This window comes from Pezoporus occidentalis, unplaced genomic scaffold (genome assembly GCF_034315485.1).
Source record: "Pezoporus occidentalis ecotype Australia unplaced genomic scaffold, CSIRO_AGI_Poc_V1 ctg108, whole genome shotgun sequence".
NCBI classification, from domain to species: Eukaryota; Metazoa; Chordata; class Aves; order Psittaciformes; family Psittacidae; genus Pezoporus; species Pezoporus occidentalis.
The window spans coordinates 2,189,383-2,204,145 of NW_026912865.1; the positions used below are offsets into that span (position 1 = coordinate 2,189,383).

The window sequence follows — 14,763 nt, forward strand, 5'->3', positions numbered from 1 at the left end:
GACCCTCAAATTATACACACTTGATTTACTATATCAACTTCAGTGAATTGTTTTGATGACCATTTTAAATTAACACAACTTCTGCCCTGCCAGATTTCCTAGAAACAATTAGAAAACTTCTGTTAGGGAGCTTCTGCAACTCTCCCATCCCTTAAGCGTATCAGTGGAGAGTTGTGGTGTCTGCTCAAATTATTTAAGCACCTGCGCACTCATCCAATCTGTAATTCAGAAAAAGATGAGAAAATATCTCTGATCACCTTATCATTCGGATTAGGAGGTACAGATATTTTGTGTGCAGTGAGTAATAGCTTAAAAGAAAACCATCTTCCTAGCACTCTCATTAAATACTTAATTAGAATAATTGGAAGATGTGGCACGAGAACTGTTTTTTCTATGATATGATAGGGAGCAGAATGCATGTCCTGATGTAAAATTAAAAGATTTTTTTACTGTGTTATCCAACACTTGTGTATACACTGTTCTACTTAAGGTCAATAAAGATACAGTGAACAACAGTATATTCCAACATTATTTATCATGATTCTTTTCTATTTAAGAGGTATTTTTTGAATTCAGAGATGCATTGAAGGAGTATGGGATTGAACTGCATTATATTCTACCCTTTATATGCTGATAACAAGAGCTTTATTATTATTATGAAAATGAGATATCAAGTCTATTTCATACCTGCAATACAGACTGCACTCCAGCTCGTACATTTTGCTCTTCCATATCAATTTCAGACATTTTATGCAAAGTGTCTTCATAACAGCCATTTCTTGGCCAGTTTGAGTTTCTACCATGATTGGAGTTCATGGCTTTTTCCTGAAAAATATTTTTTTAAAAATCACATAGATTTGTAGAGAGGTATTTTGTTTTTACATGGAAGGAAAAAGGATATAATAGATAAGAAATAATAAACAATGGTAGACAGATGTTTAAGATGCATCTTAAAGACACAACTATATTTTAAGAAGTTTGCAGCAATTATTTTAAAGTATTCAGATGAAATAATTATTTTCCTCATCCTCTTATTTCACTATCACTTACACATAGCTGATGGTTGGCATATCATATAACCCACATCTTGAGAACAGTTTATAAAACTATATGAAATTTTAAACTGAACTAGCCACACTTTAAATCTACAGACAATGGATCAACGTGGTATCCCATTCACTGTTTAATTACCATTGATTTTCCCCAATAGATGGTCTGACAGCAAATGAAACCACAAAAAGGAAATCTGAAGAGCGACTTTTTACAAAGGCATTTAGTGACAGGACAAGGGGGAATGGCTTTAAACGGAAAGAGGGAAGATTCAGATTATAAAAAAACTCTTCACTAGAGGATGGTGAGACACTGGCACAGATTGCCCAGAGAAACTGAGGATGCCCCATCCCTGGAAGTGTTCAAGGCCAGGTTGGATGGGGCTTTGAGCAACTTGGTCTAGTGGAAGGTGTCCCTGCCCATGGCAGGGGATTAGAATGAGATGATCTTTAAGAACCCTTCCAACCCAAACCATTCTATGATTCTACTCTGTCTACCTGCGTATCAGAAAGATGTACATATATTAACCAACAATATTTTACCTCTTCTCTTTCTTTTGCTTTCTCTGATGAACTGTGGTCAACAACATTTTCATCACAACCTACAGTTGTGCACTGCATTATTTCTTCAGGTTCTTTCATAAATAAAGGCTTATCTTCTTGTTGAATCCATTCCTGATACACTTTTACCACTTTTCTCATTGCAGCTGCTTCACATATTGGCAACAGAAATGCCTGCAAGTACAAAAAGAAACAAATGAAAACTCAATTGCAATACTTGAAATCAAGTTGTGCTCTATAACATACAGTTTCTAAGGGATGGGGAAGGGGGGAAAATACAGCCACTGCAGGATCTTTACAAATAAATGACTCCTAAACCGAAATGTTCGCTCACTTTTTTTTATCTGTAAGCTGAAAACATGAAATAAAGTTCTACAAAGAAAAGTCAAGAAAGTACTTAAAAAAACTTCACTGCCAGCGAAACAGATATAAGAATCCATATAGGCATATCTAGTCCAACACCTAGACTGCTGAAATTATGATCAAACATTCATCAGAAGTATGCAAAATGAATGAGCAGAAGTTTCTATTGCAACATCTTCTATTCAGACAATTTGGAAGATTGGAGTTAATTTTAAATTAGTAAAAAATTCAAGTGACACACACTATTGGTAGACATCGACCTTATTTTTAGTTAAATGAGGTTTTGCAAAACACTATCCTTAAAACAAATGCCTCCCTGAAAAGACTTCAGAACTCCCGTTTCAAACAATCGTGCATTTGAGTCAGTGTGATGGCTGCTCACTGCCCTCTTCAGGACGCTTACTGTATCTGCTGTGCTGGTAACAACTAGTCACAGATCAGAAACTTTTTTAATATTAGTCAGGTTTTAACTAACTTAAAATACATTTACCAAAGACTGAGACGCCCTAATTGTATTTAGAAAAGAACAGATTAAACTCCACCAACACATAGTTTTATGGAGTCCATGATGTGAATGTCGAAAACTCACTGCCCACGTCTTTTAGGAGTGCTCATTTGACACAAGCAGGGCGCTCTCTCTCTGGAAATACGCATTTCATACCAGTATTGCACTAAAAATTGTTGTGTATTACAGAATTCAACTGACAAATTCATCAGTTACACACTATAGCTCATCAAGTCCAACAGTCTTCTGTGAGCTCATATATATTTTTTGTACCCTGGAGTCTAAAATGCATAAAACTTTTTTTTTTTTATGGACAATCTTCTCACCATGCAGTTCAACTTAAACCTTTTCCTAACTGGAATAACTTAGCCCTAATGTTTTAGAAAAATTAAAAACATCTGGCACATGAGAAGTGAACTTACACTGAAAACTTCAGGCTAAACAGTGACTTAAATGAGACTGCATAACCTCACATGAAATCCAGATAACCTGCATAACTCACAGACTGCCTTGTGAAAAGAATGAAGAATGCTGTCCCTTTCACTGAGGGAATGGGGCTCGGGGACAAAAGTTTCTAAACAGCCCATCAAAAATTTAGATTCTATATTCAATGTCTCAGACTCTGTATACCCTTGAGTGGCAGCTGAACTCGGGTAACTTACCTCCCTCAGTAATGTGTCCAAACTCTTCTATACATTGAATGGATAAGCTACTGACATTCATTTCCTCATTCAAAAAAATCCCTTTCATCCAGATATACCGGAATTTTAAAATACTTAGTTTTTTGCTGTTTAAAGCAATTAGTGCAATGCATTTCAACCAAAACGTAATACTTTTCTTCTTTACTATTGTTTGGAAAAAATTCTTCATCTTTTGATCTATAGAATGGGCCATAAAGAGAGTCTATCTGTTCTCACACATTTAACTCAAAGTTACGTATTTTCACATCATAAATAAAGGCTACGTATTCTAGCATATGTTCTCAGTTTAAATTTGATTAATAGTTTCCAGTTGAGAAACACTATTTTGAGTAGCCGAGCTAACATTTCTGGTTACAGTAAAGTCAGAAGCAGAAGCTGTTACCTTCTAAAGCTATGTGTCCCACTCTTCTGATGAAAACTATCAAGGAAAGGATATTCAGCTGCTCCCAAAACAACTCTTTAACAGCTGCAGACTCCCACAGAAGGCTTATTTTAATATGCTTGGTTGAGAGTTCTAATAGCTATGGGGCTGATGTATGAAAAGATCGAAAATTCCTGTCTATGGGGAACTATAAAGTCCAAGTTAAATGTTGTCAAACTGCTTATTAAAGAAATAAAATTAGAAAAATCAGAAACTGTAGATATTCTACACAGAAAACATTTCAGAATTTTAAGTTTTCCATACTTAAAACCTTCAAGGCAAGATGACAGAAAAAACTTGTACATTTATGTAGCGTTCTGCTTAGCAAACGCTCTTGAAAAAAAAATGACATAACGATCATTTATAATATAATAAAGATTACTGCATTTTAAAAATGGTTCTTTACCTGTCGAAAAATCTCAGTTAGAAAATTAACATTGCTTCTTTTAGCAGAAAAGACTTTTCGGACAATTTCAATATCGGTTAAATGCTCTTCATCAATACTGCAGAGGCTGGAAGAACTTGGTTCTCTCTCTGTTAAAGTACTTGTATTAGAATGAGATTGTTCTGGCTCTGCATTTCTATCCTGCTTATCAGTACTGTCATTTTTGCTGTCTTCCCGTGAAGCCATGCTAGCAGCTGCTCTCTGGAAAAAAAGAATAATATTCTATAGCTCATGTTTAGTGCAACCATTAACTTGTACAAAGTGTACAAGTTATACAACAGTATAATTTAAAACAGCACAAAGGATTCAGAAAAAAATTAAAAAAAAAAAACACAAAACCAAAAGAGGATTCAATGTATTTCAAAGCTTCTTACAGCTATGTGATTAAAATAGCAGAACTTGAAAAACAACAAAAAACAAAAAAACTACTAAAAAAAACCCACAGTGAGTCTCACTAAAGTGAATTCACAAGCAGAAAATTTGCTTAGAAATTCCTTTGTTTTAATTTTTCAGGACTGCATGCTGCTGACATAATTAAGGCAAAAAAACAAAAAAACAAACCCAAACTTTTTTATATATTTGGTTTTACCTGAATATTCTTTGGCACATTTTCACCTTCCATCCCAGGAATATGAGGTCCTGTATGAGGTTTTGGCTCAAGCCAGAAAGACACCAACCATCGAATGACAATAACACGAGCCTTAATAAAAGGTTCTTTTGTGCAGTACACTGCCTCATTGGTTTCAGCATCTTTCTTAACCATTACGTAATGTGGCTTTGGTCTCATTTGTGGTATATCTGTAAGGAAACACATCATCTTAAAAACAGCTGCAGAAAGAAAGCTCTACACAAGAAAGAAATCCTAAAATCATAACCAATACACGTGAACATTCAGAGGCACTATTTTTTCTATTCACTGCTGCACAACTCATTCTAAGGTGTGCCAAAACGGACACAGAGAAAATTTCAAGACTAGACTATAAGACTTCATGAGGCTGTAACTGTCTCCTGGAGAGAGAGATGTGTTTATAGTTGTTTAAGGTACTAAGTAACAATGTACATGAGTGATACCATTTTACAGCCTTTTAAGAGTCCTGTATGTCATATCCCCTACTATCAAACCTACTGGGAAAAGCAGATACAGTTCAGAGGCAAGTGATCACTGCATTTCCTAATGCATCCCTAGAAAGATCTCTATGGTGGTCTGCAGCAATTCACAATAAAGCAATATAATTAGCAATAAGGGTCATCAGTTATTAATGATACAGATCCCAACATCTAATTATGGCTATAATGGGAAAGTTTTAATTCCAAACTGTATTTTAACAGTAAATGCAATAAGCACAGTCTCTTCTGGCCCTTCAACAGGTGAAAGATGCAGAAAAAGATGAAAGAACAGCAAAGATGAATAGAAAGATGAAACAGATGAACAGAGATGAATAGATGATTAGAAAGATGAATAGATGATTAGAAAGATGAATAGAAGACGTTCTGCTCCAAAGCCACCACATGAGTCTGGCAGCTTCATCTAGTCCCACATCTGCACTAGCTAATTTTCCTGGAGTTTACTGCCAAAGCAAGGGCACATTGATCTTCCTATGACTTAGCTGAAAGATGATTCTGTGGTCATAACTTCTGTATACAGGCTTGCAGCGAATATCATGAACAATGCCCAGTGGTGTGCCAACTGGCAGGCACTGTGGTTATTTGGGGTCTATAGCCTACAATTCTATCTTCTCATCAGGCATTCTACATGATGGCTCAGGACTGTTTAGTTCTAGTTCTCTACTGTGCTAGTGACAAAGATGCCAACAGTGTCATCAGTATTCCTGAATCTGCTTCAGAAAAAGTGACAGTAATAACTCCACAAGGTTGGAATTTACATGCAAAGTAAACCCGTAACAAAGATGGAGCAGAGAGGGCAGGGGGAAAGGGCATTTCATATGTGCTGTTTTTTTTAAACATATGGACTGTTTTTTTTAAATTGTGCATAATGGACATCGCTGCATAGACAAATATCAACAGCCCAGTTCAATCCAGCCATGTATCAGCCAACTCGACACCGCAAAATGTCATTTCTGCAATACTAATCATCAGTCTGAAGTACTTTCAGATGTGAATGACATTTCTCTGCGAGTAGCATGCCATGTCTATTCCTAGTTCTAGAAGGGCAAGTATGAGATCTGCTCTGATAGAAGAAGTAGATGAAAATCTGTCTGAGAACCAATTTTAACACATGCTGTCAGAACACACCCTGCTGGTGGTGTTTCAGTACCATTACTTTCATCTGGTGACAACTTTCTCTCCCCCCAAAAAAAACAAACAAACAAAACAAAAGAAAACCAAACAAAACAACCAAAAACCAACCAACCAGCCAAACCAAACCAACCAAACAGAAAATAGAAATAAAGAGGCATGGAAAACGATGATCCTATCCAGATCTGAGTAAGAGATACATTCCATGGTTTTACAGGCCAGAAGGCAGTTAAAAGATACTAATGGTAGGAGTCAAAGAAGATGCAAAGTAGTCATGTTGAAAAATATAAAGTTATTCCTTGACTATATTTTACTAATGCAAGGTTGAGAGTTGCTTAGTTGTTTTAGGAAATCCAGCATAACTTCTGCCACATTATGGTCTCATACTTCAGGAGAAACACATCTAGATAGCAGCAAAGAAATATTCAGCTACTATCTAGGCAACTGACTTACGATAGCCTTTTTTAGGCATTTGAAGTGAACACTGCCTACCTGCCAAACTGCTGGAAAGGTTTCCTTGTTAACATTACAAATAAACAATACAAAATCCAGCACTAGCATTGAGGATATTCAAGCTTGTTTATCTCATTGTCATTTCAACAGCCACATACAAAAGTAGTGAAAAACTCATCATGGTGTTGCTAAACTGAGGAATGTTTCCAGACCAGACTTTAAAGTTATATCCACTATTTTTAATGGAAGCATTATTTTAAGAGGAAAAAACTACATGACTCTTGCATACAATCCACCTAAGTAATAAATCCACAGAATACTTAAAAAACTCACAAAGACTTTATTTACTACAAATAAAAACCAGTACACTGTTTGCATTCTGTGGAAAGCAGCAGGTTAGTAAGAAAATTAATATACCTTAAACAGAAGCATATAAAACAGCACAATCAGTATAAAAAAGGAAGCAAATGTCTGGTAATGCAGTATTTAAAGATGCAAAAATCAGTTTCCTCTGGTATCTATTAGCATTCATCAGGGCATGAAACCTGCAATACTGGCACTATTTTCAAAAGGACAAGACATCCAGTCGACATGCAGTTAACACATCTTTGCAGCACACCGTCTCCTTCTGTAGTTTCACGATACTCTCGCAGAACATAGTCTTTCTCTAGTTCCTCTCAACTACATTATTTGGTGCAGCTGATTCTCAAATGTATCCTCCTTCAGTCATTTCTTGTATTTTCACATTCCTGTCCATCTTGGAAGTAGCTGTCAAGGCTCCAGATGAGGATGCTGACACAAAACAAAAGCAAAAAAGCTCATTAGATTAACTCAAGTAGCACTGGAGGAAATACTCCCTTCCCCCAACTTTCAATTTTTCCTTTTTTTTTGTTGTTTTGGGTCTTTCCTCATCTCCCACCCCTCCCCTCTAGGAATTTGATGTAAGCTGGTGCCAAAAAAGACAGGAAGCTGTAAGGTGGAAGACATAAGCAGGGTAGAAAATGAAAAGGCTAGCAAGAAGTTACAAAGGTAGATACTTGTAGTTTTGACCATGCTTACTTTGTAAAGTAATAAAGGGTTCAGAAGGAATGAAGTGCTGCAGAGAACTGCGGCACTGCTCACTTTGTTTCTCAGTAAAAGAAGCAGCCCATCTAAATGCCTTGGAAATGGCACATAGGCCATTATGATGAAAGAAACAATGCCCTTGGAATCTTATGGTCAGATCTGTAGTTCTTACTAAACAGTTTGTAAAGACTGTCTTACAGATGTTAAAAGACATTCAAAACAAACAAACAAACAAAGCCCCAAACTAATCTCATGGGTTCTTCTAAGCCTGTAATACTCAAGCCAAAATTTGGAGGAAGCACAATACAAGTGTCTTATAATTGGAAAAACTAGTGCTTGTTACTGTAACTAATATACTTATCTAAAAATCTGGCTTCACAGAAAGAAAAGAAAAATCTCAATCCAAGAGACTATCTGCAGTAAAGCCCTGTATCAATGCTTGCTTACTAAAACTACTGTTTTGCTTTGTACCTCATGACAACCCCTAACACTACACCAGTAGCACAAGAAGCTGGTTTTAGTAGCAGGCTCAGTGCCCAAATTTGCTCTGTTTTCTGCATAAATGCTGTCAATTTTGTTCAGAACAGGCACAGAATTGTTCACAAGTAGGGTGGGAAGATGCATGCCAGAGAAGAACTTCTTAGAGGAGAAAAGGCTGTTCTACTTACCAGTGTCTTTGTTGTTTTCATTACTGTATTTTTCCCAAAATTTTTGTTGCTGACCTTGCACAGTTATTGATAATAGTTTTGGAGATCTGTACCCATTTCTTCTTTTTGCTTCCCATTGTCCTGTTCTTTACTAAGGCCTTGAAAGCTTCTTGTTTACAGTTCACAGAAAAGAGAGATGACTCCATGAACTATGGAAGACTCAATCAAGATCTTCATAGGAAGAGAAAATATCATTTCCACATTTCTTGTTCAAAGATGTCAAGCAGCAGTAGGTTTGCTCTCTCAGCATCTCAGCATCACTTATCATCCCTCTTGTACTTATTTTATCACTGAACATCTTCAGCAACTTCACACAACTCTTGTTCTCCTGTTGCTTATGGCTAGATTTATACCGTTTCTTCTCCCCTAGATGAGACGGTCCACTGCTTGTATTTCCCAGGAGAACGGGGTTTTTTAAACGTCCATCTCTGATGAAAGCCACATCCAAATACATGTACATGGCCTGCCAGAATCTAAGACCTTTTCAATAAACTTCCACGACAGCTTGGTTTTAGAATATGAAATTGTGTCTGGAGATCACTACTAACCCTTGAGATAACACAAACAGGTAAGAGGTGCAGTGAGGTGTCTATTATTCAACTAATGAAATGGCAGCTTAAAGCCTATGTATGTGGTACTACTTTGCAAACAAGGGTCTTGAACCCTATTATCTTCCAACCAACATGTGCATGGGTACTTGCAAACCTAAGTTACTAAAAATCAAGATTTGCAGTGTTCTAGTTGAGACTGGGCTAAAAGCTAGGTTCTCTTAGAAAACACCTAAAATTCTGCTCTCTATATGGAAAGGTATATTCTAGCACCATCAGCTTTAAAGATTCTGTTAAACCCTAACTTCCTCTTTCTACTCACTACTTCCTTTCCTCTTCACAAAATACAGTTGACACAAAAAACATAACTAACTTTGCCCTGGCCAAACTATGAGCAAGCACCATATGATCCAAACACTATGACTCTATACAGATAAAGCCAACAGCTCCCAAAGAATGGCATACTAACACCTTTTATCTCAGCAGCGGTAGTTTCTCCTCAGAGCACAACTTAAATTGACAATGGAGGTCACGTTAAAGAACTGTTTTACAAGGACATGACTCTGAACAAAGGGTCAGGTGCCTCCACAGAGAACTGAAAACCATGAAGAGGAACCATATTTTCTTTCATTAGAAATACTTTTGGAGAATGTTCTTTATGGGCAAAGCAAAAAAATGCTTTGCTATACTCCCTACTAGAGAAAATGTAATGACTTTATCAGCTGTGTTAACACTTACCAAGTATAGGGTTGTACAAGCTGGTCTCCTTACAGATGTTTGGGAAAATAGAAGGTAAGTAGTATTTCTTAAAATTTGAGAATAAAAATGAAAATCCCTTTTCCTGGTTTTCCTTGTTCTTCCATTCTAAACTCTTAACCTTATAAAAAAAAAAACAACAATACTTGAAGAAAGATGAAATAGAAACTAGCTATGAAATTTCAATGAAACAACGATAGTTCTTTTCTAAAATGTTACTTCAAAATGAACTTGAACACATCAAATACCAAAACCAATAGAAATACATCTGCTTTTATGGCCATCTTGCCAAGCCGTCTTGCTTTCAGGCAGAAATTACCCCTTAGTTTGAAAAGCAAAATCCCTGACCACCACAAAACCCACAAGTGAGCACAGTTTATACTTTCACTGTTGAAGGCAACAAGGTCAGGGACAGGGAGATGAAAAAGGGAAGGGAGCTGAAATTAGCACTGCTGGAAGTGACTGACAATTCTTTTCTCTACATGCTGCAATTTCATGCGAGAATGTGTGGTAAACAAACCTATGAGCCTTCACACAGAAGATAAATAAATAAAGATATTCTAGGATTTACTTTTTACAAAGGACACTTAAAGGACAGGCAAAGGATAGGAATGTTTATAACATTTTTATACAGATTTGCAGTGCTACTAGTAAACGTTGCCTTGCAATAGACAAACAGGCACTGGTTATTTCATATTTCTTTGCTTAAAAGCTATAGAACATACCTGAATTACTATGTATTTCAAAAGTGCTTCTAAGAAATAGCTTGTTAAATCTTCTTGTCCTTTATCTCCTGATTGTGGAGGAACAAGTGGAGTGATTTCCTCTATAGTCACTTGAGCTATTTAATAATAATAATAAAAAAAAATAAATCTAACATTTAGACCATTTGTTCTCATGCATAAGAATCTACCAAGTTATGAAAGTAGAAATGCACTGGGGTAAGTAGAGACAATTACAGGAAAAACAATCCACCCATAGATTAATGAAAATTATGAAAATTTAGCTAATAAAACACCACAGAAGTGATTTTTACTTATCTAAAACCACAGCCCTATATACCCTGGGAATCTACCTGCCAAGGCATTTTTTCCAGAAGGCATAATCCACTTCTTTTGGAATTATGCAAACAATAGCTTAACATTTGTGTTACACAAATGCCAATTTTCTATTTGCATCTCTCATGATTTTTCTTCATTCAGCAGCTGATCACTTACATTTGTGTTAAGTTTTACTAGCTCTCTCCTTCCTTCACCTCTACAGTGAAGCTACTTCAAAGTTTACTCTTCTCTCACTCCTTTCCCTCAGTAGAGATATATGCAAGATAACTCCAGAACAGGGCTTAAATTATGTAGCAAACTTATCTGCAGAGCTATCCTGACATGGAATTCATCTGCTAGGTTTCAATAAACTGAATTATCAGTCAAGGAGACACTGCTTGCTTCTAAAAGCAATGCTTGTACCATCTCTAAAACACTGGGTGGAGATGGAAAAAAAGTAACAACACTTAATGTTCAGAGGAAAAAGTGGTTAGCTTCTTATTCACATTTATGTGAATGCACAGTTTGCACTTATGACCCCACACATAACTCATTAATAAATGAGTTTGAAATCCTACTAGCAGGACTAAATGGATTTAGGAGGCAAGAAACTCCCCGAAGTAACCAGTATCTGATACTTACTGCCAGAATGAATGGTCAAAGGAAAAACTGTCCTAAGAACCATCTTAATAGAAAAATCATCCTCACTCTATTGAATGACCTTCACAATAAAAAAAACCTTAAGATCTAGAAAGTATAAAAAGCTTATTTCAGAATGCTCAAGCCTTTCCACTAATGCAGACTTTTATGACCTCAGGTTTTGCAATTTACAAGGTCTAATTCTTTTGGAAGATTCCAAGCAACCACAAGAATATCACAGCTTTAATTGCCTGGTCATACACAGACACAGCCAGAAGACCAACCATTTGGCTTTACTTACAGCCCTAACAACTTCTTGAAGGTCATACCAGGTAAACTGCTTTGCATAGCTTGCTCCCTAGAGCATGGTCAAAGGCAGTGCGCCACAGTTCAACACAAGTGAAATCTGCCTGTGCAAGTTTGCAGTAGATCTAGCATCTGCTTGTAGCCCTCAAGAAAATTACATAAAATTGCTCATTAACCAATTCAAACACATGCTATGTGTTAAGCTACTATACCATACCTTAAACAAAAAAAAATAAACAAAAACCCAATACAAAAAAAAAAAAACACAAAGAAAAAAAAACAAACCAACAACCCACCTTCAAAAAAACCCCAACAATAACAACAAAAGACAAAGTTACCCTTGGAAGAAGACCTGATAAACTGACAAGAAACTCATTAAAAGCTCCATATAACCTTGCTAAGTACATGCATACATTAGTTCTCTGTTACTGCAACTTGACTTTTCTGTGCTAAGAATTACATAAAGAACTGAGAAATACAACCAAATTACTTACTTTCTTGAACATTAAGTGGGGGGTTAATGAGATTGTCTAGTGTTCGGGGGCCATATTCAGACTGTGGTGATGAAAATCCAGGAATCAAGCAAGAAAACATCCACAATTGTTCTCTACTACAGTTATTCTGAAGTGCTTGCAGCCACAAAAGAAAGAGACGCACACCCTCTCGACGTATCTTAAAAGACAAAAAAAAAAAAGGAGCAAATTAACTTGCCCCAGAAAACACAAAAGCATTTCCAGGAAGAGGAAAGAGAAAAAAAAACGAACACAAGTCTATAGTCACTTGCTTGACTACAGGACTGCAAGATGCCATGTGAATTTTCCAGAAAATACAAGGACTGTCACAAATTTTCTAAATGCATTTGTGAATTAGTAAGAGAGTGAAGTTTTTTGCAGCAGAAGTACCCATTCCACCCTCTTCCATTCCTTCTTCAAGGTGATGAAGTCCTAGAGCAGTCCCCTCCTTGCTCTCACACTGGAGAATTTCAGCACCAGCCAAGCCTGCATGCTTACAGGGGAGTGGCATGGTTGTTTGCTGCAGTACCAAAACTGTTTCTGAATGCCTTCTGCTGAGGTTCTTAATGACTTTTTAGCCTCAGTCTTCACTGGCAAAGGCTCTGACCACACCACCCAAGTCTTGGAAGGCAGATGCAGGGACTGTGAGAATGAAGACCTTAGGCACACTGTAGGAGAGGACCTGCTTCGAGACCATCTTAAGAACCTGAACGTACACAAGTCCATGGGACCTGATGAAATCCATCCACGGGTCCTGAAGGAGATGGTGAATGAAGTTGCTAAGCCACTGGCTATCATATTTCAAAAATCATGGCTGTCAGGTGAAGTTCCCGATGACTGGAAAAAGGGAAATATAACCCCCATTTTCAAGAACAGGAAAATGGATGACCCAGGGAATTACAGACCAGTCAGTCTCACCTCTGTGCTTGGCAAGATCTTGGAGCAGATTCTCCTGAAAGGCATGCTAAGGCACATGAAAAACAACAAGGCGCTTGATGACAGCCAGCATGGCTTCACTAAAGGGAAATCCTGCCTGACCAATTTGGTGGCCTTCTATGAGGGGGCTACAGAACTCATGGACAGGGATAGAGTATCTGATGTCATCTACCTGGACTTGCGCAAAGCATTCAACACTGTTCCACACAACATCCTTGTCTCTAAATTGGAGAGACATCAATTTGATGGAGGGACCACTTGGTGGATAAAGAACTGGCTGGACGGCAGCACGCAAACAGTTGTGGTCAATGGCTCAAAGTCCAGCTGGAGACCAGTAACGAGTGGTGTCCCTCAGGGATCAGTGTTAGGACCAGTCTTGTTCAACATCTTTGTCGCTGACATGGACAGTGGGATTGAGTGTGCCCTCAGCAAGTTTGCCGATGACACAAAGCTGTGTGGTTCGGTTGATACGCTGGAGGGAAGGAATGCCAGAGGGACCTCAACATGCTTGTGAGGTGGGCAAAGGCCAACCTCATGAAGTCCAACCAAGCCAGGTGCAAGGTCCTACACCTGGGTCAGAGCAATCCCAGGCAAGCTATAGGCTGGGCATAGAGGAGACTCAGAGCAGCCCTGTGGAGAAGGACTTTGGGGTGTTGGTCAATGACAAAATGCACAAGAGCTGGCTTCAGTGTGTGCTCACAGCCCAGAAAGACAACTGTATCCTGGCTGCATCAAAAGGAGCGTGACCAGCAGGTCAAAGGAGGTGATCCTGCCCCTCTACTCTGCTCTCGTGAGACCTCACTTGGAGTACTGTGTGCAGTTCTGGTGTCCTCAACATAAAAAGGACATAGAACTGCTGGAACAAGTCCAGAGGAGGGCCACGAGGATGATCGGGGGGGTGGGGCACCTCCTGTATGAAGACAGGCTGAGAAAGTTGGGGCTGTTCAGCCTGGAGAAGAGAAGGCTGTGTGGAGACCTCATAGCAGCCTTCCAGTATCTAAAAGGGAGCTATAGGGATGCTGGAGAGTCCCTGAAGAGGAAGTCCCTCTTCATTAGGGACTGTAGTGATAGGACAAGGGGTAATGGGTTCAAACTTAAACAGGGGAAGTTTAGACTGGATATAAGGAAGAAGTTCTTTACTGTAAGGGTGGTGAGGCACTGGAATGGGATGCCCAGGGAAGTTGTGAATGCTCCATCCCTGGCAGTGTTCAAGTCTGGGTTGGACAGAGCCTTGTGTGACATGGTTTAGTGTGAGGTGTCCCTGCCCATGGCAGTGGGGTTGCAACTGGATGATCTTAAGGTCCTTTTCAACCCTAAGTATTCTATGATTCGTTATGTTACACTTGGGTGGCTTTTGTATCACGGTCAACCGTTATTACACTACCCACCAAGAGGTCTCTCTGGCGTAGATAATCCTCCACTGCCAAGACAGCCTGAGCCCCAATACCAGTTTCCCTGCCCCAACAATGAATGGCTAAGGCTTACTTCTGTTTTAACACA

The 14,763-nt window shown here is 38.2% G+C and overlaps 1 protein-coding gene across 3 annotated transcripts in view; it reads right to left on the minus strand.

Moving 5' to 3' along the window:
• Window positions 1-14,763, minus strand: part of RALGAPA1 (Ral GTPase activating protein catalytic subunit alpha 1) — a 131,108-nt gene that overhangs the window by 99,831 nt on the left and 16,514 nt on the right. For all 3 annotated transcript variants that reach the window (XM_062623404.1, XM_062623417.1, XM_062623408.1), the window contains exons 6-12: window positions 12,310-12,487; window positions 10,556-10,671; window positions 9,813-9,951; window positions 4,635-4,843; window positions 4,007-4,246; window positions 1,593-1,784; window positions 688-825 (exon numbers count right to left, since the gene is read on the minus strand). In XM_062623404.1, the coding sequence (XP_062479388.1) occupies window positions 688-825; window positions 1,593-1,784; window positions 4,007-4,246; window positions 4,635-4,843; window positions 9,813-9,951; window positions 10,556-10,671; window positions 12,310-12,487 (1,212 nt within the window). The remainder of the gene's footprint in view (window positions 1-687; window positions 826-1,592; window positions 1,785-4,006; window positions 4,247-4,634; window positions 4,844-9,812; window positions 9,952-10,555; window positions 10,672-12,309; window positions 12,488-14,763) is intronic.